The sequence below is a fragment of the Apium graveolens genome, chromosome 7, assembly GCF_009905375.1.
Source record: "Apium graveolens cultivar Ventura chromosome 7, ASM990537v1, whole genome shotgun sequence".
NCBI classification, from domain to species: domain Eukaryota; kingdom Viridiplantae; phylum Streptophyta; class Magnoliopsida; order Apiales; family Apiaceae; genus Apium; species Apium graveolens.
Window position 1 is genome coordinate 3,638,514 of NC_133653.1, and position 27,659 is coordinate 3,666,172.

The window sequence follows — 27,659 nt, forward strand, 5'->3', positions numbered from 1 at the left end:
TTGACTCATCCCGAAAATTTCTTAAAACATATATTTGTAAGATTATAAGTTATAATTGTAAAAAAGAAAGTCAGTTTGGAACTTGAGCCTGCAAACTTTGTTAAAAAGGCGTTATTCTATGTTAAAATCTCAAAAATGTTCCAAAATATATTTTATTGTTGGTATGTTATTGGTTATTTAGTCATTGATGATATGAATCGCTTGTTTATATATATATGAATTTCATGAATAAAATCACAACATGTATCATTTTGAAACATTTTTAAGGTATTATATGTAGTGTTAAATATCCAAAAAATTTCTACAACCAATAATCTTTTTACATGCATTTCTTTAAAGTTATATTTATTTGGAACAATATTTGAAATCCCTGTGTTGTTGTTATACTATGCTTTAATTTTGGTAGGTAAAATATTGAAAGTTTAAAAATCGCTGCTAAATTTATGGTTGCCAAAACTTTAATTATGCCGATTTAGGTACCAAAACATAAAGACTCGAGTAAAGTAAGAAAGGTGAGGAGGTCGTGACACACCTAGGCTTCGAGCCTTTATTTAAAGAGATCACGGGTTACCTCGGGAATGGGCCGATGGCTATAGACTGGCCCAAAAAATGAAAAGGCCGTGAGTCCACATAAGTTCTTTCATGTTTTTCAATAATTCTCACATTATGTGCAAGCCTGTTAGGGTTGTTTGGTTCGAGAAGTGGTATGGAGTTGAAATCAGAAATCGGGTTAAGGCTGTCGGGTCGTTTGGTTCGAGAAGTGGTATGGGGTTGAAATCAGAAATCGGGTTAAGGTGGTATGGGATTGATGTATATTTATGATATCATGTGTTTGGTTGAGTGCTGGAATGAATATTTTAGATTTAAAATATTTTTTAAGTTATTAATTTTAATTAATTTAAATATTATTTTAATTATCATTTTTATAATTTTAGTTCATTAAATTTTTTTTGTTTTAAACATTTACATTTGATTGCTTAAATAAAGTTGAAATACTATAAATAAAATTGATTCCGCATACCCCTTCTCCGTACCCACCTCTCCACTTGGTTATCAAAAACTCAGACCTTGGGGATACGAGTAATGGGTTTGGAGGAAAAAAAATTATGACTAAATATCAAGCATGGGGTTAAAATGAACGAAACTCATACCTGATATCAGAATGCTTCCAACCAAACAACCCCTAAGTGTTAAAAGAAATTCTGAGCAAAAAACTTTTACAGAGTGGCGTATGCAGCGCGGATAGATGACATGCTCCCGTATATTTATAAAATATTTTAGGAAAAAATTGTAATACAAACAGTTATAACAATCGTTTGTCGGGACCATGATCTACGTAAGTCCAGTGTCGGACGAAGAAAAACGGTAGGAATATTTTCTAGAACATAGATCATAGATGATATTCATTAGTTTAAGATTAATCATGGGCCTGGAGAAGAAAGAATATTATGCACGAGAATTTTAACTTTCACTTTTATAAACCACTCAGGTCAACATCTTTGATTGGGTCGTGTGGACCATTAAGTCCAATATATCGGCCTCCATTGTCCCATTACTAAAAAGTCCACTTTCAATTAAATAAGATCAACAATGATCTTTGTAAATATAACCAAAGTTGATGGACCAATTTGCATGAAAATTCAAAGTATGATGAACATGCTTTACTATCTTGTTTTCTTGCTTTTTCTTTGTATATGCATCAGTACCTCAGAAAATGTTGATTCTGTAGGAAATTTTTGCAATAATGATAGAAATATAAGTAGCTCGACGATATCAGAAAATGTCAATAGTGTGTCGGATGCACTAGTTCACACAGCAGCTAAAGATGGCTTTGCTTCAGCATCTTATGGTAAAGCAAAGAATGTTGTTTATGGTTTAGCACAATGCAGAGGTGATGTGAGCAGCAAAGACTGCTCGGATTGCGTGCAAGACGCAGCTAAAGAGATCCGTAAAGTTTGTCCAGGATCAAGCGGACGCAAGGATATGGTATGATTATTGCTTCCTCAGGTATGACACAAGGGATTTTCGCGGTCAGGTGGATACAGTTGGAATCTTATATGCTAATGTTGAGAATGTTAAAGATCCTGAATATTTTAAGCAGAAACTTAGCTCGATATTTAACAAGACGAATTCATGATGCAGTAGTTACTGGTAGTAAAGGGCTTGGCAAAGCATCTTCAAAAATATCAACATTTGTGACACTTTATGCCTTGTCTCAGTGCACCAGGGACTTGCCAGAGCTAAGTTGTGCACAGTGCCTGACCACTGCCCTTACTAATTTTGATGGTTTTTGCGATAACAAGAAAGGCTGTCGAGTTTTGTATAGCAGCTGTTTTGTCCGTTATGAGGAGTATCCGTTTTACTTCCCTCTTGAAACGCAGAATTCTAATGTGTCAAATTATGTATCAATGGCTTCCAAGCCTTGATAACTATTATGTAATGTTAAATATATGATCCTATTGGGGCCTTACTCTAACACCTTAAGGTTTTAGATGAGCTGGTTACTCAACATGTAAGCCATGAGCTGTAATGTAGTTGCATCTCTGGACAAACTTCTATATATTATTTTACTTCAGCAGATTATAAGAGTATTTACAAGCATTCATATGAAGCAGATAATTACAGTATGATAATCAGTTGCAGGCTTTGCCAAAGCTCCGCGGGAAGGGGACAACATCTCTAACATCATTGAGACCCGTGGCATATAAAACTAGGAGGTCAAAGACAAGACTGAAGCCGGAGTTCTTGGCAGTACCATGTCTGCGAAGATCTAAGTACCACTCATATTGATGCTTTGGCAAGTTTAACTCGTTAATCCTGAAATATAACGCTAAATCAGTAATAGCATTCAATTGCTAGCTACTTATCTTAAACATTATGTAAAATCATCAGGCTAATCAATATTCAAACATGGAATCACCATCAAAGTTACATAGAACGATGAGTTATGGAAAGGTAAATGACTAACGATACATATTGTCTTTACCTTGATTCTAGCATATCTAAACGCTCCTCATTTTGACTGCCTCTGATCAGAGTTCCAGCCTGCAAATAATTGATTTCTCAATTTTAGAACGAAGTTGTATGCACTAAATCTTGTCAGAGTACTATTTACTTGAAGCTTACTTTTGGTACAATCAAATCGAAAGCTGCAACTGTTTTCCCATCATCATTCAATCGCACATAAAATGGCTTAAGTTCTTTCGGGTAATTGTAGATGATCACTGGTCTTTTGTAGATCTCATCAGCTATATAACTGTCATTAACCAGTTGAGATTCTTAGACTCTGACCTTATTGTGTACATGTATTGCATAAATGTTTGTTTTGGGTTACCATTGAAGCTCTTCACTTAAGGGAATGCCATGATCAATGTTTACATCAAATTTCTTCTCTGTAACCTGATTGGAAACAATGCAAAAATTAGAGTTGCCAATTAGTAACTTGGTATATTCTGTTGCAATGTAGTGTACTTGAACGGCTAAATCAGTAATTTTATAATAAATATCACCTTCTTGAGATCATTAATAGCATCTGCATAGGAAAGTTTTTCAAATGAACCTGTGGCTGTAGACTGAAGGCGGTCCAGAATAGTGTTTACCAATCTTTTTGAGACGAACGTTAGATCTTCAGAACAGTGTTCCAAAGCCCATGTACAAAGAAACTTCAGAAGGTCATTTGCACAATTCAGGGCATCCTGCAAATTTCACACATCAATTGGAAACTGTCATTGACCATTTCATCATTTGAAGTTATTCTTTTGATTGAATGACACTAGATTTAAATAAATGAAGTACCTCTAATTGTGAGAATGCCATTTCAACCTCAACCATTGACATCTCTGGTAAGAACTTTTTGGACTCTGATCTTTCTGCATGGAATCTAGGCCCGAATGAGTAAACATCTCCAAGGGCACACGCATAGCTCTCCAAATGAAGACGACCAGACACAGTTAAATATGTTTCACAAGAAAAGAAATCTTCTGAAAACTTATTATCAGTCTTAACAGAGGTATGATTAGCCTTTGATTTTTCTCTGGCTTCTAGTTGCAGGGCCAGATCATCAGTTTTACGGAGATCCTCAAGTGCAGCAGCATAAGCTTCCCTGTTACCAGTCCTTAAATGTTCATCGACTTGCCTACTTTTCTCTGCAATAGAAGCCTTAACAGACTGAAGATCAACACCTTCCTTGTCATCCATACTACTAATCTCCTCCTCCTCAGTCTGATGTTCCAAAAGGGTTGTCACATGAAATTTCTCACTCGATCCTTCAGAATCTGTTGGAGTAATTATTGGCACATGAACATTGAGAAACCCTTTGTTCTGGAAGAATGTATGAGTTGCATGACTCAGTGCATTACGAATTCTCATAACGGATGCCACCTTTTGCAACAAGAATAAAGTCACAATTATTGAAGTTATAGTAAATACATTTGGAGAGTTATTGAGCAATTGCAGCATGGACACACAGTACAGAAATAAACAAGATTACTGAAAAATACCGTAGTTGTTCTAGGTCTGAAATGTGCATGATCCCTCAATGCATCCATAGGTATACGCTTCCTTGATAACGGATATTTATCATGATCAACTATTCCTACATGTAAAATTTTCTCGACTTTGATCTGAATAACATCTTTCCCCTGTATCGATGACTGCTGCAATATGCCTTCTACCAGTACACACGTCCCGGTAAACATTAAATGGCTTGAAGGGGCAAGAGAAGAGTCCATCACTATCTAGAGTGAAACATCAAATAATCAAAATCTTAACTTAGTCGAAAACTAAAAATTACCAAAATTTTACCCTATATAGACCAACATTACTGTTGAGTAACCCGCTCATCTAAAACCTTAAGGTGTTGGAGGAAGGCCCAACCGGATCTATATTCTAACAATTACTTTTCCAGAAAACTATAACAGACCAAAATTAAAAGATTGGCATCTATGATGATGGAGCATAAACTTAGAAAACATTAAGCAATGATCCATATTTCCAATTATTTTTTGGCATGTTCTCGTTGCATAACGATTGCAAAAACATCTGAATGTACCTGAAGACTTTGCACACATGAACCATCGCTAATCCGCATGTACATGATGGAAGGTTGTGGGGGTTTAGCTGATAAACGAGTCCAACTTGTCATGAACATTGTTACAATGTCCTCCAAAGACTTTGATGATCGACCGAAGAAATGGAATGCGTGAATGAATAACGTCAACACATTTAACATCTGTTGCAGTCCCAGCATTTGAAGGCAGTTCTGAAGTTTCAATTTTTCTGACTTCCTTTGATGACTTAACCCAGCCTCCAATCACAAGTCTTTGACCAACCAAGCCAAGCCCACTATCGTTACGATTGAATATGGTTTTCAAGATTATTCTCCCGGAATATGTAGTAGGAAGGGGCACTGGCATTTCCGCCACAGCCGGTTGTTGTGGCTGATCAACCAAATGCTGTTGCTGATCAGAGGCCATTTTTGTTTAGGGCAGCAAGTAGTGAACAACAGACAAATGATATGGGATTGGTAGTGGGAATGCAGGTGATTCTTTTACATATATGAGTGCATTTTATGCATGTATGTTGTAGTGTGTAATGGAAGTTTGAGGGTAAAGAAAAGGGATTGTCTGAAGCAAATGCAAAGACGAGAAAGAAGAAAGAAATCAAAGTTGTTGTCATAGGCATTGGAGATGGATTTTTGTTCTTACAAGAAATGTATATGGTGAAAAAATGTGGAAGCAGGAAAGAATAATAAACTAAGGAAATAACCTGTTAACAATATGATCACGAGCTGATACTCAGCATGGTATCACAGTTTAGGCCGGCGGAAGGACTAAGATTCGATTCACAGCCACCCCCAACGTTTATTCTCGTGTGTGGATACTATGCACCAGTGTTCCCCTTTTCGGCCTATAAATGAGTCTCGAGTGAGGGGGAGTGTTAATAATATGATTATATTGAGGTATTTCTCTTTCATCTTAAGTTTTTAGAATTTATAAATGAAGTAACTTAATATCGTCACTTCAGTGTCGTGTTTTTGTTAATTAAAGTGTTAGAATAATATAAGATCTTGTAAAGGGTCATTCTCTAACACTTCGAGATTTTAGAGTAACTGGTTCCTTGACATGGTATCATAGCTCAGACTGGCAGAAGACTCAGTTTCGATCTCTGTCACCCCCAACATTTCTCACAATTTATGAGTGACACGAAAGACAAATTTATGCCCCAAAGATGGGCGCCGTGATCCACTCTTCGACACATAAATCGGCTTTCGAGGTTTTTCGAGATTTTAGAGTAACTGGTTTCTTGAAATAAAGGGAGTTATCGTTATTGTAAATTGTCATATGCATTGTAATCAGACTCGGGTCTAAACTGCTGATTTATTAAAATTTCAGATTGGGTTCGAGCGGCGTCAATTCATGCTGGGCCTGTCAACCCGACCCGAAACCAACATAAATACCCGAAATTGGTGGCGCTATTTAGGGTAGTCGGAGTGAAAAAAATAGTAAACGTAAGTGCTCGGCAATTGGGGAATCGAGGTACTACATTGCTGCTGCTTCTCCTGCTTTCCAATACCAACTGCGGCACCTAGCAACCTTAGGTAACTAATCTCTCTCTCTCTCTGTATGTATCTCTCTCCCTCTCTCTCTCTGTGTATGTATCTCTCTCCCCCTATCTCTCCCTGCCTCTCCCTCTCTCTCCTCTCCCTCTCTCTCTCTCTCCTCTCTCTCTCTGTCTCTCTCTCCCTCTCTGATTCCCTCTCCCTGTCTCTCTCTCTCCAGTTTGTGTTATCACCTGCCTCTAAATTTACTACTAAATGTTGATAAACTGCTGCTGGTTATATGAATTTGGGTTTAGTAGCTCACCATGGTGCTCAATGTATTTATTCCATAAATACAAGTTCTCACCCGCAAAAATTATTGTCTCCTAATTCTTGCCTCTTACTCACTAGTCACTACTCGTGTATTTATTTTTTATTATTACCTCTCTTTTAGCATCATTAACTGTCTCGATTTGAATATCATGAAATAACCATCAGTGGACTTTAACTGATTGGCTACTTATAACTTAGAAGCGTAAGTGCTTGAATAGCATCGTTTCTTATTGTTTTTATGTTATACTTTGTAGTTTCCTCTCCAGGATATATTTCTAGGTAGCATTACTTGGGTAATTTATCGATCCAAGTATTATTTTATTGGGTTATTCTGTAATAATAGTAGCTTGTATGTTGTTCATTGCTATAATCTTCCGTTAAAGTGATGCATTAGTGCTAATACTACTTGCCATACCGATGAGTATAATAATTTATGCGTATACTACCTGTACCTGGGAGATGAGTATTATAACGGCAACAACATTATTTTTCTTAAAAAAACGTTGTTGCTATGTTGCATGTGCGTTGTCTTTAAGAATTTCGTAGAGCAGCACTTGTGTGAATGTTTAGAAGTATATCTATTGAGAAGATTTTTATTTACTTGGAGATTCATGTGTACGGAGTACATTTTGAGCCATTGTCTTCTGGGTTCTAGTCTATGAGCCCCTAGTCTCTGATTTTTTAAAATTTTACATGGAATATGAAGCAGTACCCTACTGGAGTACTGGATAAGGGCACTCTTACCTTCCTGGGGATAATCTTAGTCTTTAGTACCTAATGCAGCAGGGACTGCATCATAGTGAACAGGTACGGACCAAGGTTTGGTTAGGATGTAATGGGCCTATGTAGCTTTCTTAAATAAGATAGTGAGTTACAGACATTTAACATGATTATCTTTTTTGTCCCTTGGCCTTGTGAATTATTATTAAGCTTGAAAGGGTTGAATAGCATCATCCAGCTGATTTTGTATATTTCTGTTTTATTACCTTTAGAATTTATTTGTTTGTTGTCTGCCATCTAGTGGTCTTCTAGAGTAGTTCCATAATAAAGACACTGATTACAATATGTAATCTTACTTATCGACAGTCTGTCGGTGCTTTAAATTCTTGGCATGATTGACTTATCAGAAGTTATATAATTTTCTGATCTTTTTGTTTTGTTCTTTCTCTGAAGGCTAAGTAGCGGTAGGCATCTATTGAGTTGCGGTCATCTTTACCAAATGTCGGGCGGTACTGGACTTGAAAACCTTGTAGATCGTAAGTACCTTGTATTTGTTCTTAATATATAATTATGTGTATTCCTCTTAGAACTTTGTTTCAAATTTCAATATCATGCTTTGCATGAACTTGGCATGTGTTGCATTTGATGAACTATCCTATAGAATATTTCATTTTTCAGTATTTAATGATTAAATATTCTTAAAGCACTTTTTCTTGCTTAAAAGCAAAAACAAGTTTGTAACAAATACGATTCAGGGATCCTAAGTTTCTTTTGTGTAGTATTTACTAGTCTGATGTCATCAGTATTTCATTTTTCTGTTTTTTCAGAAATCATTTCCGTGGTAACAAATGATGGGCGCAATATATTGGTGAGCATCTTATTGGTGAAGCTTTGCTATATTTGGTTAAGTGTCTTTACAAGATATTATCATCGCCTCTTTTCAGGGAATTTTAAAAGGATTTGATCAGGCTACAAATATAATTCTTGATGAATCTCATGAGCGTGTTTATTCCACAAAGGTATAAATATATTGTGCGAAATATCTTGTTTCACTTTGATAGTTTTTTTACAATTGTGAGTTTTACATTGTTAATACTTTCTTATAATCCAGCATGCTTTCACTCTGTAAAATTATCGTGTGTTCAAAACATATGCAAGTTTCTTCGATAGTTGCTTACTACAAGACATCTACTTGGTGTATGGTATGGACCATATTATTAGTTAGGCATTGGGATCTGAAAGTTGATGATGCTGCTTGAAAAGAAAAATGTGGCAGAGAATGAGTTAAGATCTTCTCTAAACATTATTTCCGCATTTATATGAGGAGCTTTGCTAAGGAATGCTTCAGATGAGTTCTAATTACAAGATTAAATTATTACCGTCTCGATTGACTTTATAACACAATCTTGTTGATTTTGGAAATGGCGGTGACAAGCTAGAAGCTAGATATGTGAATAACTTATCGTAAAGAACGTATTATTTGGTCTGTATATGATAGAGAACAATTATTGAGGGTCCATATCTGCTTTATGCTTCTTCATTTCTGAATAGATCCTGCTTTGTTCTTCTTTCTCAGAATAGATCCTATAAATTACAAATATTTTGGTTTCAAATATCAGGAAACATTTTATTTTTACGCTGTAGTCTCTTTTTGTGATTTACAGGAAGGTGTTCAGCAACATGTCCTAGGTCTGTACATCATCAGGGGAGACAACATGTATGTTCACTGATGCAGTTCCTGATAATTATCGGATATCTCCATTGGCATGCATATAGTTTATTGCGAAGCATATTGTTATATTGTTGACCTTCGTCGTGACAGTCGTCTTCATTTGCAGAAGCATTGTTGGGGAGGTAGATGAAGAGCTGGATGCAAGCCTGGATCTTTCGAAATTGAGAGCTCAACCCCTGAAGCCTGTTATACACTAATTTTCTAAGTTCAGTAGGCTGCTTTCCAAGTTGAATGTTGTATCGGATTAAAAATTAGAATCTATTAATTGCTCTAATAGACATTTCGGGATTCAGATTTATATTTGTCATATTTTTTAAAAAGTAAATATCTGGATTTTAAATACAGGATCCATCACCTGCAAACATTATGAATTCAATTTTTTTTTATTTGTTGTCGATTATGTAAAATTATATGCTTCTTCCATCTGAAGGAAAGTGCAAGTGCTGCTCCTTTTTCTCAGATAGGGTGAGAATATACACACTTCATGCTATCTACCAGTGAACTGAGTATCTCTGCAGATTGGTGACGAACTTAAGATTTTTTCCAGCCATCACACACATAATAACTTCTGCTAGATACACAAAATTTACATAATAAATTTTCGAAATACGAAGAGGCATTTTTGTAATTGCGAAAATAACATACAGAGCACTGACAAATGATTTAATTTTTCTCAGTCATATTCAGCTTTAGATAGATCAGAGAATGTTATTACAAACAAGCTTAAAGTGATGCAACACTTTGATTTTAGCATTTCTAGTTTCTACACAATCTGCAAACCGCAATGTCTACACATTTCAAGGGCGGATAAGAAAGAGATTGTTTATATATTCTCACCTTGTACGGTTGGACATGCTGGAGCGATTCTTTTAAGATTTCTCCTTCCACAAGAGAACTTGCATCTTCGACCGTTTCAACTAAGCTTGGCCAAAACAAAGAGGACAAAGTATATGTACATATATTTGCATCACCAGTGCAAAGTATCAACCTTTTCGAAGTAAGAAAAAAGTGACTTCTGTCCAGAACCAGCACCTGAACCTCCAAGATTTCCTTTCTTTCTTGGTGGAGTAGAGTGAGGACGGTCAGTTTCAACCGAGGGTTTTTCTTCAGTAGGAGCACTGTTCATAGTCTCGCTTAAGCTGGAACTGATGTGCACCCTGGTTAGCAAGCTGAGCCTGAGCAACATTCAACTTTACATCTTCATTACTTCCATATACAAGAGGTTGTTGGTCGCCTTGATTGACCATGTTCCCTTCAGTATCAGGCTCCACTTTAGAGGTTAATGCAGGAGTAGCATGCATGGAGGCCCTGCAAGCATTGGTCACTACAGGTTTAGATTCATCACTGTTACATACTTTCTTTGAGAAAAAACTTGAGATTGGCTTCATCTCCTCAGTCTTCAATTGTATCTGCAAATCAAGAGTTTATTAATACGTTTCATAATACAAGGCCCATTTCTGAATAAATTAATAGATCTAAAAATACCTCTCTAATGCACTCTGGTCCATCATAAGCAGGCTTGTTCATTGCAGATGTCACCGGATACCATATCTAGAAATCCAGATATAAATTTGAATTTCACCATTTGATGCCGTATAACATATATTTATCAGCTAATGACACTGAACAGTCAAATAAACGCCTTCGGGTACCTACTACTGTTTTAAAAAAGCTCTTACCAGATCTGGTTCTTCATATGGTTTAAGGACTGTACTGAATTTGGAAGATGAAGAACCATCTAGCCACTCTTCAGTAGATCCCGTGTTACCTAAAATAACAGGCATCCTGTCTGCAATAGCATAACTAGTGAGTAATACAGGCAAGTAAAAAAGAATCCCAAAGCATCTGAATGATATCATATTACAATTTAAAAGTCATTCGATAACAGCATAAAGAAATAAACTCAGCATAAAGAAATTAACTACATTTTGTAAGGGGACTATATAACCAATTTTGTGGATGCCATTTGCACTCCAGAATTCTGTTTGCAGAATACATATATTTCCAATTTAAAATAAACTCAGAGGCCAGAGCACAACAAAAGTCAACTAAAATAATTTTATGCCCCAACACACATATTTACAGTGAATTTGGTACTGTTAGGACACCTCCCCTTTTAGCCAGTTGTTTCCTTTTGCTTTACCTTGAATACAATACAAATTAATTGATTTACATGTGTATCATCAAAGTAAAAGCTAAGAGTCTTCGACTCGATATGCTTCTACAAGTAAATTGGTAGTATCACAGCATACACTACTGCTAAACATTTCAATAGTCGCTTTACAGAACCTGTAAGCTGCAAGAAACAATTGAAACTTGAAGTGACTAACCATGCAGCCAAGCTAAAGCTGATGATGAAGAAGTTGTCAGAATTGTGAAGGTATAAATAACTTCTCCTGCGAAGTTGAGAACTTTATTTAGTATTTATGTACGTACAGCCATGCAGAAATGTAACAGAGAATTGTTGAAGAAATGTAGAGACCACTTTATAAAAATCTAACTGAAGACAAACTGCAGAAGTTAACAACTCCCCCCCCCCCTTAGGAGTCGTCAACAAGTAAAAGATAGAAAAAGATTTTGAAGTTTAAACAAGTAGCAATTAGGGAAAGGTTGAGGATATAGGCAATTTTATTCAGCTGCTTTTACCTTCAGCATTTTTCCAAGAATCATATAGTGCAGCAAACACCATAGGGCGTCCATCCTTGAAATGAATGTAATAAGGTTGCTTTTTAGCCCCGTCTTTCTTCCACTCAGTAAAATCTATAAAGCAAGTGCTTTTTATGGAATAGTTAGAAAATAGAATCCAGCCATAGATGCTTGACCAGATGATAAAGGTCTTCTCTTGTCAGTTGTAAAAGAGCAAATAAACATCAATGGCCAATTTTTATTATTTGCAATTCCTATACATGTTAACAACTCTTGTGCAAGTTACTTTAGTAATGACCCGGTGCACCCAAAATATAGAGAGATAAGACATGATGGTTTTACCCTTCAACAGCCACAAGACACCTGCTGCCAGGAACAAGACGACGAAAGGAAGCCTTTTCAGTTACAGACTCGGAGCGAGCGTTAAACTGAAATCCCAATGTTTATCAATATACTGGAAGCTTCAAGCTGATAGTTACTAGAATGTAAAAAATACTATCTACCCAAGGTACAGACTTGAACAGCCACAGTACCAGGGAAGAAACAAATAATAATATTAATTAAAAAAAAACTATATGCTGTGAGAGGAATCCTAGTAACAGAAGTCTATAATGTACGAGGTAATTGCTAAAATTGAAGGAATTAATATTAAATATGAAATTGTACGGATATAAGTTGTAAGTTAACCATATCTACCATCTTGTAATGATCAGGTTTCTCAGTTTTGTTTGTGAAACTAGGTATAAGCCCCCATTTCATGCAGTGAATAGCAACTCCTTGACTATTGGTTCCAGTGTCTCTTCTAATAACAGGTAAACTCGACCCCGGGGAGACATTATAAGCAGGTCGGTACCTGAAATTTCAGTTTTAATAGAAAATTAGTGATCAGACCCATTCGAAACTCACTCGTAAACTAATCATTGCATGCCACTAGTTACATGTGATGGACCATTGACATGCTACAAATGAGCATTAATATAGATGTGCAATGTGTTGTCTTCCCAATAAGCAATGAAAGTTATTTTGGTAATGGCGCATTTTCAGCATAAATGATGAAACATTAAAAAAGAATATCAAACATGAAGTATTCAATCATACTATAGTTCATTTTAATTAGTATTTCTTCATTTTTTTTCACTCTTACCTCCTTGAACTTTATTTGTAGGTTTTTATTCCATTTAATCGCCATTCCATTTAATTATCTCCAACCAAACATAGCACTAAATTGATGCTGGATTGCTATGAGTATTAAAAACAATTTAAAAAATCCAACAATATCCATCTTCATTTAAACTAAAGTTAATTCTATTTCTAACTGAATATTATCAGAATAGCAACAAGAGTTTAGAATTATAGTATATAAATTTATATAATCCTACTAATTGAAAATGTGCTGACTATTAAAAAATATGAAAACAGCAAATTAACCAGTACCGGGGGAAGAGAGAGAGGGAGAGAGAGAGAGAGAGAGAAAGAGAGATAGGGAGGGAGAGAGGGAGGGAGGGAGGGAGGGAGAGAGAGAGAGGGAGAGAGAGAGGGAGGGAGGGAGGGAGCGAGAGAGAGAGAGAGAGAGAGAGAGAGAGAGAGCGGAGAGATTACCGATGGGTATCAACAGAACGAAGAGGGCGGTGAGGGTTGAGATGACAAGCCCTAGGTACATCATCCACTCGCAGAGTACAACGTGCTCTCCCACACATCCCTTCTCCTCTCTAACTGCTACTACTTCTCTCTGTCTTCTTCTTCTTCCTCTCTGCAACTAGTGATAAAAAGGGCGGGAATGCAACTGATGGTTAATGTACACATTAAGCGCCATTGCTTTTTATTGGGAAACCCAATTAAACCAACCGCCTTTTTTGGATTAATTTCCCATACTCGATAGTACCATTTCTATTTTATTTTTTAGCACACTTTTTGAAAAAATAACAAAAATACCTCTTTTTTCAGAGTTTGTGACAAAAATACCTCTTTTTAAAATTTTGGCCAAAAATACCCGTCTAATACGCATTTTTCAGTTGGGTATACTAATACGTATTTTAAAAATGGGTAATTCGTATTAAAAAAAATTGAAAAAAAAAATAAAAAATAACATACGCATTCACAAAATGCGTATCACCCATTTGATTCTGGTGATACGCATTTGTGACATGCGTATCACATGTTCTTCTCTTTTTTTTATTTTTTTTTTATTTTTTTTTTAATTTTTTTATGTAATACCCATTTTTCAGATGCGTAATAGATTTACCCATTTCTAAAATGCGTATTAGAAGGGTATTTTTGGCCATAAACTCCAAAAAGTGGTATTCTTGTTACAACTTCTAAAAAAAGGTATTTTTGGCCATCACCCACACTTTTGTTTTTGGATTAATAAAACTTAACCCTTAAAAATAATTTTAAAATATGTCTCAAAAATAAAAATAAAAATTACAATATTTTAAAATAAAAAATTCCCACTTATTTTCTACCAATTTTTTTCCTTTCTCCTCGTTGTCTTCTATTTTGTTTGTTAAAAATCTGAAAATAAGCTTGTTAACGAAAACGAATCAAATAAAGATCAGATTTACTTAAATTTATATTGAAATATATTTAATTTTGACGGGTTCGGATTGAATCGAGTCACGTCTCAAATATTTTAGAGGTCGATACACATCTCTCCTATATGTATTCGGAAGATATTTAGGTTAAAAATATGACTTCAGACATTTTGGACAATAAATCCTGACAAGTGATTATCTGAGTCAAACACTTGTAACATTTGGACTAACTTGATAAGGCCTCGTTTGTTCGTCAATTACGTGGTTAGATAGGAACATTAACTTTTACGTAACTAAATTACAATTATAAGTTTTGAGATAATTAAAAAATTAGTCTTTGGTTTATTATTATGCAACTATAAGAGCATCTCCAATGTGGTTGATTATAATGGTTGACTAAATTGGACCTGTAAGATATTATGTAAAATTTGTTAAACTTGTAATATTACTTCGATGGTATTGGCTATATTGGTTGGTTATAATTTAAAAATAACATGTTATTGATATTTTAGATTATTATAAATAGAATGTATCATTTTAATATGGTAATAACTGATATATAACCTTCTTACAAATTTCTTACAGATTATTAGTGAATTGACAAATATAGTCATGCATACGAGGAGGTTGGCTATAATTATAGATAAGGGTAAGTATGGTTGGAGTGTGACTTTTTGAAGAGATTAATTATATTTTTTATTTTTAGTATGCCACCTCAGGTTTTAGCTAAGGGGTCTTCATGGTTGGAGATGCTCTAAGTTACGTAATTAAATTTGTTAAGTAATTAATATTTTTATATTAGATAACTATGTAACTTGCGGTAACCACGGTGAATCGTGATAATTAAGTTCCAACATTTAACAATGGAGGATTGTGATAACTAAGTTCCAATATTTTGTGATAACCACAAAAACCTTGGAATTTGGAGTTCTCTTACTTAATCTAAAATACAACAAACTAATCATTGTAACTATTTTTTGTTCAAAGGAATTTCAAGTTATATAGTTGTGTTATATCAAAACAAACGAGGCCAAAACTTATCAAGCATATTTTCTTATTTTAACTCGAATAGACTTGATAAATTTATTGAGCATATTATTCTGTTCAACCTTGAACTTAATTTCTTACCGAGTGGAGTCGAGTTTACCGATCAGTTGCATCGACTCGGATGACAATGAAGTTGGTGGAAGAGAAAGTTAAAAACTCAACAAGAAAGTGAATACTACTTGGTAACAAATGACAGAGGTGTGCAGAAAATGTGGCTTCAATGTGTAAGTGAGAGACCAGGAATGGTCATAAACACGAGGAAACATGCTACTATTTTCTCCAGAAGGCTTTAGTAGGAGAAGCATTTGTTCAACGGAGTGTTCTAAAAATCTCTGATTCAATCATTTAATTCCTGCAAAGTATTTATTGGTCTAATTTTTGAAATCCGATTAATTTTTACGAACTTTTTTTATTGGACTATATATAACTATTTATTAAAATTAAAATATTATATTAATTTAAATATGAATAATTATAGAAAATTATGATAATAATATATTTGTTTATAAATAACTATAATAATCTTAATAATATATTAAACATAATTTAATATTATAATATATTCGATTTTTATTCCGATTAATCCCCGATTTTAATTAATCTCAAATCGATAACTCGACCGATCTTCCCGATTCCCGATTTTTACGAACACGGGTCCCCACACATAAATACCCACCGTACAACTGTAGCTTCGAAAGTTACAAGACCTTAGAAATAACAGTACCTCTGCTCAACTAAACACGAAATGCCAGAACAAGATTTGACATCCAAAAGCTTAACAAAGTGATGAGTCAGTCCATCAACAACAAGACAACAACAAAATATACTTAATTAATAGTACTTAACTAATTATCATCCTTTACAAAATGATGACTAATCATCAACAGTCATCATTCTATAATGGCTACAAGTCCTGTTTCAAATCATCCTCCTGATTCATACTTTATTTACTATCACTAATACTACTAATATTATATGCATCTTCTGGTCTTGTTGGTTTTGTGCCCCCCATCAGAACTCACAACTTGGCTCCATGCAGCAACAAAATAGTCCAAGTCCCCTCTTCTGCAACCAATTAACAATGGAGTAGTATAGATTACTAAGTTCAATTATTAAAAAAAATGACACTAAAATCCATGGTTGGGACATAATTTAGTCATATGAAACAACACATTAGTCACCGTCTCTCTATCTCCACATTTCAAGGGCTGACATTTTTTCAGTTATGGTCTAATTACATTGATCCAAGAGCCCGTATTTTCACATTCCCCGGTATGATACGTTACAGAAATCGTTTATCATCCGCCTTATCTATTGAACACACACAATACATAAATATATACTACTAGTACCTTTTTGGTTCTGGAATAGAGGAGATTTGGAGAAATTTTGTACAAGTCCTTCATCCACAGGCTTGGGTGGTGCTCTGTTTCTCCTAGCAGCTGCATCAAGCTGTGTTCGAGATCGGCTCGGTGCTTCCTTAACATCATAACCGCCATACTCATTCACCATCTCCCTCTCCTCCTTCTTCCCTTGTTTAACATTTTTGTATCCGCCTTTTCCCTGTTAAATATCGCACATTAGAAAAAACGATATAAATAATCTTTTATACTCCCTCCGTTTCAAATTAATAGTCTCCGTCTCCTCTTTTTTCCCGTGTTTAACATTTTTGTTTCCGCCTCTTCCCTGCTATACATCGTACATTAAAAATACCGATACAGATAATTTTTTATACTCTCTCCGTTTCGAAATAATAGTTAACGTATCAAAATTGAAGCTTACTCCGTGGCGACGAGGAACAATAATCATGGCAGGGGTGACAATGTGATTCTGGTACAAGTCACCGGAGAGGTAGAGATCATGGTCACCGGAGTAAGCTATAGCGAAGAGCATTAGAACTAGGCCTGGCAGCTGTTTCGAAACACTGAGTAAAAGGCAGATCAGCTGCATCGTTACAATCCCAGCTCCCAAATGCTGGCACTTGCCTGCTCCTCTTCATTTCCTGCAACATCTTTCATTTTTCAAACCGTAAAAATTAAATAAATGACACTGATATTGCATAAACAAAACTATAAAAGTGGTTGATATGTGTACAAATGTAGGAGTAGCATTTGTGCATAAATAAACTTACAGGATCCATTTATACTGAAGTACTAGTTAGCTCTCTGATAGAATGAATATTGAAAATAGACCTTTCAAGAGGACTCTCTTGGTCACTTTGCTTGTGATTGTGTCTGTTGGTGTTTGATTGGCTTTTATAGGGGACTGCAACACACAATTGTTCTAAAAAGCGAAAATCGACATTATTCGGTAAAATAACTAAAAGAACAATTTTTTAGTGATTAATCAGATAATCGGTGATAAATTGGATTGATTAATCGGAGCATTAATCGGATGTGTTTAATAAAATACAAAAATAATTAATTTATTAAACTAAATACATTAATATAAGAAAAAAGTTAAGTAATTAATCGGATTATAAAATCGAATCGGTAAAGAAAATTGAAACGATTAATCGGGTGATTAACCATAAAAATCGGTGATTTTTAGAACGAGGGCTAAAAAGTTGGATAGTGAGAGATAAGTTTTTAGGGATAAAGTTTATTATATCTTATGTAATATAATAAAGGGACAAATTCATGTAAATCAAGAACTTTTATAGATACTATAAAGTATTTGTGTAAATATTTTTTTATTAATGAAAATTTGGTGGAAGCTAATTTAGGCTTGAAAACATAGTTATAGATAGACTACCAACTTCAAAATAATCAATAAGGATTATTATAGTTTTTTTTTTATCTATAGAGTAATAAAAATTTTGGATTTGTCAAGTGTAAGGATATAAAATATCTAACGAATTCATAAATTCGAAGATAAATTCTTATCACTTGAGCTATATGTGTAATATTAATCACAATCACAAATCTACATTTTATCTTTATAGAAATGTTAGTTAAATTTCTGTTGATTTTTTTTGTCTAATTTGTCTTATATATATTACAATTGAGTATTTATCCTAATAAATCTCGGGGTGAATGAGCTCGGAACCTGGGATAACAAGAAATAAGCCTTACCCACTTAAAATATGTACCGAGTTTTTTTAATTGTATGAAAAATATGAAAGTAAACTTTTGTTAACAAAATCATGCACGCTGGTGGCACGTGCAGTAGATAGACTGATTTGTTGTTTGAGTTATTTCAAACTTTGGTGCATCTGCATTGTCAAACAGTTGATGTCAGCTTACAATTAATGTCAATCTCATCCAGAACCAGCCACGCATTTAATAAACGTAGGACCCATTACGTTTGCTTCTTCAACTTGGACCTCCATGCTAACCAGATTGGCTCTTTCTGCATGGACAAATTGTAGACACCCCGTTACGAACCCGTGTCCGTTTGAATCACGAGATTTTAACCAAAATCAGAATGATTTTTTCATTTTCGTTATTCGGATTGGAATATTATGATTCAAATGAGTACTAATTCAGTATTATAGAATTTCAGACTCCTACACTATTCATAATTTAAATTAGAATTTCATTCCTATTTTCATTAATCGAGAGGTTGAAATTTTATTGAGGATGACGATCTTTCATTATTTGTTTCTTGAAATTGCTGCATATACTTACATACAGTTGAATCTTAAATTTGTATTTATAAAAGAAAATTTGAAAAATAATTAACGGAAATATGCGGTCAAAGAACCTTAATAATTTAAGTAGAAAAGTCAAATAGAACAACTAACATGGGATTAAGAGAGTAATATGAAATGAACTGTAAAATTGACCAATGATCTCATATGACACGTATACTCAAAGAAATGAAATGAGAAATTACTGTTAGTAGAGCAGTGAGTTTTACTTGAAATGGTTGATGACATAAATCAAGAAAACTCCACTGCATTGCCTTGTCTAACACTGTACATTCTTCTCTACTGCCCCTCTGTTTTTTTATTTGTCATACAAGTTCAAATTACCAGCCAACTGCAGCTGGCCTGGCCTGGCCTTTTGAATTTCCTTTTGTCATTTTCCATTACTCTTCTTTACCATACACCCTCTTAAACATAAAGACTTGTGGATATTGTTTTTTGATAATAATGTGAACCAGTTTTCGCGCACCTAAAGAACATGAAGAAGACCTGTTGTTTTACATTGAGGTCTTATTCCCGAGTTTTTAAAACAGAAGGTAGTAAGTGATAAGGAGGTGGGGTATTTTCATCTCATTCTTTGAAGTGAAAGTACGTCAAATTTGTATTTATCACCATTTATTTTCATTTTTTTTTAAAAAAAGGAAGCATGATTCTGAATGAAAGTGAAACTATTTTAATTTCGTTCAACTTACTTTCCATCCTGAACTTAGTGTCCGTTTGTGAAATCTTAAAATAAGTAACTTATGACTTAAACTGAATAAATGAGTGATAAGTTGAAAAATGCCTATAAGTTATACAAGTGTTTGGATAATTTAACTTATAAGTCAGAATTGTTTTTATTTAAATGAACTAAAATAAATATTTTTTATATATAATTATCTTAATTCTTATATTTTAAGTTAGATTAACATTTAAAAAAATATATATTCTGAAATTAAAATTGATAGAAATAGGAAAAATCAAAAATAAGTTGAGAAAAAGTACGTCGTTACTCACATTCAACTTATCAGCTTATAAGTTGGGCCGACAAACACTCGTCAATAAGCTGTTACGGGCTTATAAGCCAATAAGGTGGCTTATAAGATTTGCCAAACAGATCCTTAATTTCCACATTTTTTAAAACTCCAGGTATGGTGTAAAAAGGATGAAGAAGGCCTCTTTAAAACCATTATCTAAATATGCACACAAATCGGCTCCATGGACACGATCCGATCCGAATGCAATCCGAAACATACTATCACAAGAATTATTGTTATTATTATTTTTTTTCTAAATCTAATTTTGTTTCTTCCTTTAAAAGCAAAAGAAGTAAAAAGAAGCAACATCTATTTATACATACAAGATTACAAGGACAAGGGCAGTTGAATATGGAGTGGAGTAGACTTGTTTTAGGCAATACCATCTCTGCAGTTTTTGTAGTGCACTTTTTGGATTTGATTTGCATCCAAATAACTGTTCCTTCACATAAAAAAGCAAGATCTTTGTAAGTTGACTAGTAACAAGTCAGGTGTGTGTTCGAATAACAGTAGATTTTTAAGCACTTAACAGTAACAAATCTTGTACTGGTAAACAGTGATTCACTGATATAATGCTTAGGATTTTGTTGTGAACTTGTGGATAAACAGGGGGGGGGGCAAATTTAAAGTTACACACTCCCTGCTGTGAACTTGTTGAAGTTTTCAAGATTGTGTGATAGTAGTTAATGTTACAGGACAAGACCCTGGACACTGATTTTCATTCATGTTTATGCCCAAGACTTCAATAGGCAAGCCCTTGAATCATGATCTGCAAACATGCTTTTCAGAGACAGAGTAAAGTTACAACTTAAATCATGAGTAGTGTGTGTTAGGAGACTCGCGGACTTAAATTTTCAATCATCAACCTTGCACCATGGCTCATTTATCATTTTCAACTACTTTGGTTAGTATACATTTCAAAATCAATTAGTTATACATAAATCCATGGATGCAGTACACCTAAGTTACTTAGATCGGGCGGGACATGTGTTCGAGTATCGGACTGTACAACTTTTTGGAAGTTACATGTTTTTGACCTAAAATATGTGTCTAATTCCGATGTCGAATGTCCAACACGGGTAAGGTAAATTGAAGAATCCGAGTAACACGGCAGCATACACTAGCCCTTCATTCACAAAAACTCTCCAAGACCCTCCTTGTTCATTTCAAGTTTGTTCTTAAGGATTCTCTATTCATGTGAGAGAGCCTCTATGCATGCATCCTGCAGTTAATAGAAAATGGAATGTGCATGGCCTATAACTATAAGATGAGAGGATGACAACAATACCACATTTTTCTATTGATTTTTATTGATCGATCTAATGAACAATCAATAATGCCACATTTTTCAATTGATTTTTATTCATCGAACTATGAACAGTTATTGTTTTACCGAACTACGATTGTGGGATCTTGACGGAACTAAGGTGGTACTAATTTAAAATGATATTCCAACTAGTCTTTTAATATAACATGTTTGTCGGCGATGACTATCCGGTCAGAAATCAAAGTCTTTTAGGTGAACAAGACTTGCATAAGTGAGACTCGTATTAGTACTGACCACTTGTGGGGGCTGTGCGAACCGAGCCGGGTTGCATACGGATTGGACACCGACAACCTCAACACTAAACCGGCCTGTTGAGATACGAATTGTACATGTTTGAACCGGACCGGTTCGGGTCAAATAAATCCGGGTTTTCGTACGAGTCGGTCCCGAACTGTCGGTTAAGCCCGCACAAGTTACTAACTCTAGCCCCTGTCCTTTACAAAGGTGATCACACAATTCATCCATCATCAACCCTGTAAATTCTTAAATTAATCTCAACTATTCAGTAGCAGGACAAAGTTAGGCCAACTAAAACACTGAAAATAAAGTCATGATGCAACAAAAGTAAAAACAAGAGCAATCCAAAAACAGGAGAGAGGTCATACAACTCCATTGTGTCAGTCAGTCACGAAATTGAAATTACTACTTGCAAATTGATTCAAATTACTCATAAACTAGGCCAACAAACAAAATACTCCGAATTAAGTCAAAACAAAGCCAACTATTTTGAAACTAGGCCAACAAACAAAATACTCCGAAGTCAAAACAAAGCCAACTATTTTGAAACGGATGGAGTATTTATCGTCTACTCGCTACATTGTTGCCCAAACTGACATACTAGTAATGCGAAAAACAGAAAACTTCAAATCTGACCGGGGGCTTTAAGCGGCTTCCACGTTCTCCTCCTCGCCCTTCTTCATCTTCTTCACAACGGTGGGAGAGGTTATCGCCCACATCATACCATACGGGTCCTTCACTTTCCCCAAACGCAATGCATTCTCACCCTCTTCAATTTCGCCATTTGAAACAGCACCGGCCTTGACAGCATTCGCTATGGCACCTTCGATATCGTCCGTCTCTAGGAGGAATGATAATCCACTCCCTCCAGCTTTGTTCCTATCCATACATATACACTTGTTCAAACAAAGGAGAAAGGCACATACAGTTAAAACCTCGGTTAATGAATATTATTGAGGCCACATTTTTATTTTCATATACCGCGGTTGAAATTAAATTATTCTTATTATGCTGGGGTCGGAATAATTATTCATCTAACGTGAATTTTCACTTATAAATATCCAATAATCGGTTCTAACATGATCAATTACAATTTACACATAATCAATTACGACGAAAAAATACAGAGCATGTGAGCAATTATAAAAACATATTTCCCACGAATATGCGATTTACATTCTACAACTATATATAGTCTTCATTCGCGGTATCTCATTTTAATTGATATTTGACTTTGTTACTAATATACATGTTTTCGAGAAAGATTTAACAATTCTAAAATCAGGCTCTAAAATCACACAGGTAAGATTGGAAAATGAACAGTGAGCAAAATATGCATATAGTCGAATTATGGCCCTTATTCTCACAATTTGGGGAGAGAAGGCCCAAAATCTCACAAGTTGGATTATATGGCCTTTTCTATCACTAAATAACGTTAATAAATTTTGCGTTTGTATTTATTTACATATGACAGTGCTAGCGTAGTGGTTGTGTGGTACACATCAGTCCTATGTGCTCTTGGTCACCGGTGTTCAATTCCCAAGTGCACCATATTATTTTTTTGAATCAGCACAAACGCAAATAACTGATGCGTGGCCTTCAAATAAACGCATCAAAATCTTGCGTTGAACCATTAACGCAAAATTAAACAGCGTTTTCTGGATTATTTCACAAGCAAATAAAATCAATTATGACTCTTAAACGCAAGTAATAGATGCGTTTTTCGTTTAAATTGGAAACACAAAAAAACATTGGGTTTTTAAGTGATAGAAAAGGCCATATTTCAGCGCGCGTGAGATTCAGGGCCTTTTCTCCCCAAATTGTGATACAAACGGCCATTACCCCATATAGTCCGCAAACAGTTGTAAACATTCTCCTATTAAACAGATCATGTACAAGAAAAAATAAAACAGTACATAATAAAATTTAAATTGGCATGGTTCCATCTACATTTACACAGATCTTACAGTAACATAGTTCCGTGTGTGTGTGTGAGAGAGAGAGAGAGGGAGGGGGAGAGAGAGAGAGAGAGAGAGAGAGGAGGGAAGGAGGGAGAGAGAGAGAGAGAGAGAGAGAGAGAGAGAGAGAGAGGGAGAGAGAGAGAGAGAGAGAGAGAGGCTAACATGGCAGATGAGTGCTCAGAGACGATGAAAATAGTGGAACCGAGTTTGAGCTGAGCAGAGATAAGGGAAGGGAGCTCCTGATCAGGCTTCCTTTTGGTTTGAGTGAAATGAATAACCTCCTGAGCACCAAACGCGGCCTTATAAAAGTGTACGGCATCACCTACTTTACCATCCTCCACAAACAGCTGAGGCTTAAATGCAGAAAACGACACCGTCTTGGTGTTGCTGTTTCCGTTGTGAGAATCTCCGTTCTTAACCGCCTCTTCTGCCATCGCTAACTGTACGAGAGAGAGAGAGAGAGAGAGAGAGAGAGAGAGAGAGAGCAGATGATAGAATAGTGGGGGTGTGGTTTTATAACTGCGGAAAAGCGGAACCGTTTGAAGCGTGGTTAGTTGTCACGGTACATTTGGTAATTTCCGAATTACTCGGCCCTTTGTATTTACCCGATCCTCCCTTCTTTTCGATCGGCGTGCATTTTCTTTTTAAAAAACTAAATATATACAACTAAAATATTTTCATAAATCGAGCACGGTTGAATAGTTCAAGTAATTATAAAGTTATCATCTATCGTTTCAAGTTCTGAGTTCGATCATGACTCATCCCAAAGAACATCTAAGACATATTAGATGATTAAACTTAGACGGTTCAAATTATAAGTTATTTGAATGATCATAATATAAATCTATTATATATAATATTGCAACTTCAAAATTACAATTTTACCTCCATATTATCTTTTGATTACATACAAAAATTTGTTGTCAAAAAAATTAAATACATGACATCCAAACTCAAATTTACAACTTCGACCACTTGAGCGAGAGTCTCTTTCAAATAAATTGTCATTTAATATATTCATAAGTGGCTCCTACATTTAATTTCATATTTATCTTAATATTTAAATAAAAAAAGGTTTGGGATTCGGTAACTAACTTTTTTATACACATACATGTGTGCTGCAGTTCGTATTGTATATAAATTTATATTTATTTTAATATTCACATAATAAAAAATGATTCGAGACTTGGATAAGTAACCCATTTTGATATATAATAAAACAACTAAATACTAATACTCTGTATAGTACTAGAGGAAAATAGGATGTAAAATTCATAATAAAAAGTTACTCCCTCCGTCATTTTGATATATAATAAAACAACTAAATACTAATACTCTGTATAGTACTAGAGGAAAATAGGATGTAAAATTCATAATAAAAAGTTACTCCCTCCGTCATTTTGATTTGTTATCAAAAGAATTGGACACGGAGATTAAAAAATATGTATAAAGTAGAGAAAAAAAAGAAAAAAAAGTGGGTGAAGTGGTGGAACCCATTGATTTTTAATGTATAAAAAGGAGATAGTGGGGATAAAAGTAGTGTGAAAAGAGAAAAAAAGTGGGAAAGTGGAGGGACCCATTGACTATTTTTGGTAAGTTTTGAAATGTAAAGAAATTGATGGGACATCCCAAAAAGGAAAATGTAAATAAATAAAAAAGACAGAGGGAGTATTATATTAGAGCTTGTTCGATTAACATTATTTTAGCCAGGTATTTGAAATTCCCTGAAAATGTAAAAGATCGAGTTGTTTAGTTGTTAGAAGCCCAGAAAGTACAAATTACTTGCTAAGTTCTATTACCCATCAACTAAGGGAAGTGGCTAATCCACACACCCCACATGTATTCAAACTTCCCGTATAGATAAATGAAAAAAATACATTATTATTTCTAAGAAATATAAAAGGTGCGTATTTTACAGAGAAAAATAGTCATGGTTTTTAGGTTTATACGTGTATTAATATATATATATATATATATATATATATATATATATATATATATATATATATATATATATATGGATTTCATCTCTATTGTCATCAGTTCTCTGCTCTACATTCACATTTGCCCAAAAAAATTGGTAAATCATTATTTTCTTCTTCGTGTTTGATTTACAAGTAGTTTTATTAACATATAATTCACATATTTTATGTGTATTGTTGTATACAAATAGTTTGATTGAAATGGGTTTTTAGGATCTGCTACAATGAAGGAAAACAATTCATATCTTCATGGAATGGACTTTAAATGAGGTTCTATCACCATAAAACGCGTTAAACATTAATAGTTAAAGGATAGACATATAAATTTCATGAAAATCATGTCTTGGTAATGGATTAAAATAGGTTTCTAGGTGTCCAGCCACACCTGGACATTGAACCTCACTTGAAAACAGTTGGATTAACTGTGTGAACTGGTTTTGGCTTATCAAAAATGTGGATTGTTGGCCGAGGAATGGAGTCCAACCCTAAAGAAATACATCGAACTTGATCCCTATATAGAGCATTTAGGCAATTGGCAAAGGGATCCGAATATTCACTTTTTACACATATTGACACGTGTAACCATTGTGATTATTTTCCAAGTACATTTGGCTGGAATTGAGAAGGAATTTCTCAATCATTTTACTTGGATCTTTGTTGATTCAATTCATTAATCATACCCAATTCCAACTTTATTTATGCAGTTGAACATTTGTTCAAACTGTTACAACCACATAATTACCCGAAAACCAAAGGTAATTCAGTTATTCAAACACAATTATTCCGGGGTGTTATAATCAATTTTCTCTCATAACAATATATATTAAAAATTACATGAAAGTCATCTTTTTAAATTACATGTGTGATTATATATTCTCAAAGAAATCGGGCCTTGAAGTTGGTCATAAAATATTGACTTATATGTTGAGTAAAGTTTTGATAGTTCAAATGAATATTTATATTCAAGGAATTTTAAATAAATAATACTTATTAATTTTTATTAAATATAAATAAAAATGTGAACCTTCAAAATGAAAATTAAAAATTGTGATAATATCATCAAACTCGACATTATATATAATTCAAAATATTAAATAAATATTAAATAAATTTGTCTTTTTCTTTGCATTGATCAAGTATCACACGTAAACAAAATAACATATGCATCATGTGTTGGTTCGTCTAGGAGGCGATCTGGTTATGCAAAAACAATCTTCTGATCCGGTGCGAGGTCCTTCAGTAACTTGTACGCAAATTCCACCCTTATATGAATGCGTCAAGAAATACTTATTACATCCGCAATACTTATCATATACGCAAAACTTTGCGTAACCTGCACAATATTTAAAATTGGAACTTGAGGAGCCAACAAACTAACACGACAATAAATAATTAAGTTTAAAAATTTCAGATATCGTGGTTTATAGCATATTAAAATTCAGAGTTTGAAACATAATATAGCATATGATCCATAAATTATAATTTTGTTATAATATATATTATAAAACAAATCACTATATTGAAGGATTTCAAGCACATAAACGCAACGTAAACGATGTAAAATTAAATTAAAACCAGAATAAAATCGAAACCCTGCGTAGGATACATGCGAAAATAGATATTTAATTCGTAGTAAGAATCTTTACCTTAAAGAAGCTTTAAGAGTTATTTAATGGAGGATTAATGGAGTTTCAAACCTTGTTGGATCACCATGTATTCCGCTCTCACGATCTACGCTCTACGATATCCACACAAACGCTTTTCTTGAAGGATTGATGTGTACTAGCACCCGAAAACTCCATATCTACCTCTCTTCCTCTTTCTCCTTGAATGACTAGGGTTTTGTAAACCATGTATCCTTATATAATTAAATCATCCCTGAAAGAGTTTATATAAAGATAAAAATGAGCTTTCTAATTATAATCTAATTATAATTAATA

General features: G+C 34.4%; 5 protein-coding genes and 1 pseudogene across 7 annotated transcripts; 2 read left to right on the plus strand and 4 right to left on the minus strand.

The window, feature by feature from the left end:
- The first annotated feature begins 1,590 nt into the window (after positions 1-1,590).
- LOC141673117 (cysteine-rich repeat secretory protein 55) lies at positions 1,591-2,426 on the plus strand. The gene is made up of 2 exons (XM_074479851.1): positions 1,591-1,986; positions 2,082-2,426. The coding sequence occupies exons 1-2, from the start codon at positions 1,591-1,593 to the stop codon at positions 2,424-2,426; spliced, it is 741 nt and encodes a 246-aa protein (XP_074335952.1).
- Positions 2,427-2,544: 118 nt separating this feature from the next.
- On the minus strand, positions 2,545-5,612 carry LOC141670424 (asparagine--tRNA ligase, cytoplasmic 2-like; annotated as a pseudogene).
- An 831-nt stretch (positions 5,613-6,443) lies between these two features.
- LOC141670527 (sm-like protein LSM8) lies at positions 6,444-9,667 on the plus strand. 2 transcript variants are annotated; one of them, XM_074476423.1, is made up of 7 exons: positions 6,455-6,598; positions 7,581-7,678; positions 8,045-8,127; positions 8,419-8,459; positions 8,536-8,610; positions 9,256-9,308; positions 9,430-9,667. In XM_074476423.1, the coding sequence occupies exons 3-7, from the start codon at positions 8,091-8,093 to the stop codon at positions 9,518-9,520; spliced, it is 297 nt and encodes a 98-aa protein (XP_074332524.1). In that variant the 5' UTR covers positions 6,455-6,598; positions 7,581-7,678; positions 8,045-8,090; the 3' UTR covers positions 9,521-9,667. The 2 variants fall into 2 exon arrangements, with proteins under 2 accessions (XP_074332523.1, XP_074332524.1); XM_074476422.1 differs by lacking the exon at positions 7,581-7,678 and having other exon boundaries at positions 6,444-6,598.
- A 702-nt stretch (positions 9,668-10,369) lies between these two features.
- Positions 10,370-13,830, minus strand: LOC141670781 (uncharacterized). The gene is made up of 8 exons (XM_074476779.1): positions 13,569-13,830; positions 12,666-12,822; positions 12,312-12,397; positions 11,970-12,097; positions 11,654-11,719; positions 11,003-11,112; positions 10,809-10,874; positions 10,370-10,732 (listed from the first exon to the last, which is right to left on the minus strand). Exons 1-8 carry the CDS (start codon positions 13,664-13,666, stop codon positions 10,430-10,432), a joined length of 1,014 nt encoding a protein of 337 aa, XP_074332880.1. The 5' UTR covers positions 13,667-13,830; the 3' UTR covers positions 10,370-10,429.
- A 2,525-nt stretch (positions 13,831-16,355) lies between these two features.
- LOC141672210 (uncharacterized) lies at positions 16,356-17,777 on the minus strand. 2 transcript variants are annotated; one of them, XM_074478750.1, is made up of 4 exons: positions 17,679-17,777; positions 17,330-17,549; positions 16,900-17,110; positions 16,356-16,612 (listed from the first exon to the last, which is right to left on the minus strand). In XM_074478750.1, the coding sequence occupies exons 2-4, from the start codon at positions 17,495-17,497 to the stop codon at positions 16,566-16,568; spliced, it is 426 nt and encodes a 141-aa protein (XP_074334851.1). In that variant the 5' UTR covers positions 17,498-17,549; positions 17,679-17,777; the 3' UTR covers positions 16,356-16,565. The 2 variants fall into 2 exon arrangements, with proteins under 2 accessions (XP_074334851.1, XP_074334850.1); XM_074478749.1 differs by having other exon boundaries at positions 17,330-17,558; positions 17,679-17,765.
- Positions 17,778-22,169: 4,392 nt separating this feature from the next.
- LOC141672898 (uncharacterized protein At5g48480) lies at positions 22,170-24,225 on the minus strand. Its single transcript, XM_074479592.1, has 2 exons — positions 23,900-24,225; positions 22,170-22,655 (listed from the first exon to the last, which is right to left on the minus strand). Exons 1-2 carry the CDS (start codon positions 24,169-24,171, stop codon positions 22,421-22,423), a joined length of 507 nt encoding a protein of 168 aa, XP_074335693.1. The 5' UTR covers positions 24,172-24,225; the 3' UTR covers positions 22,170-22,420.
- Positions 24,226-27,659: the final 3,434 nt, after the last annotated feature.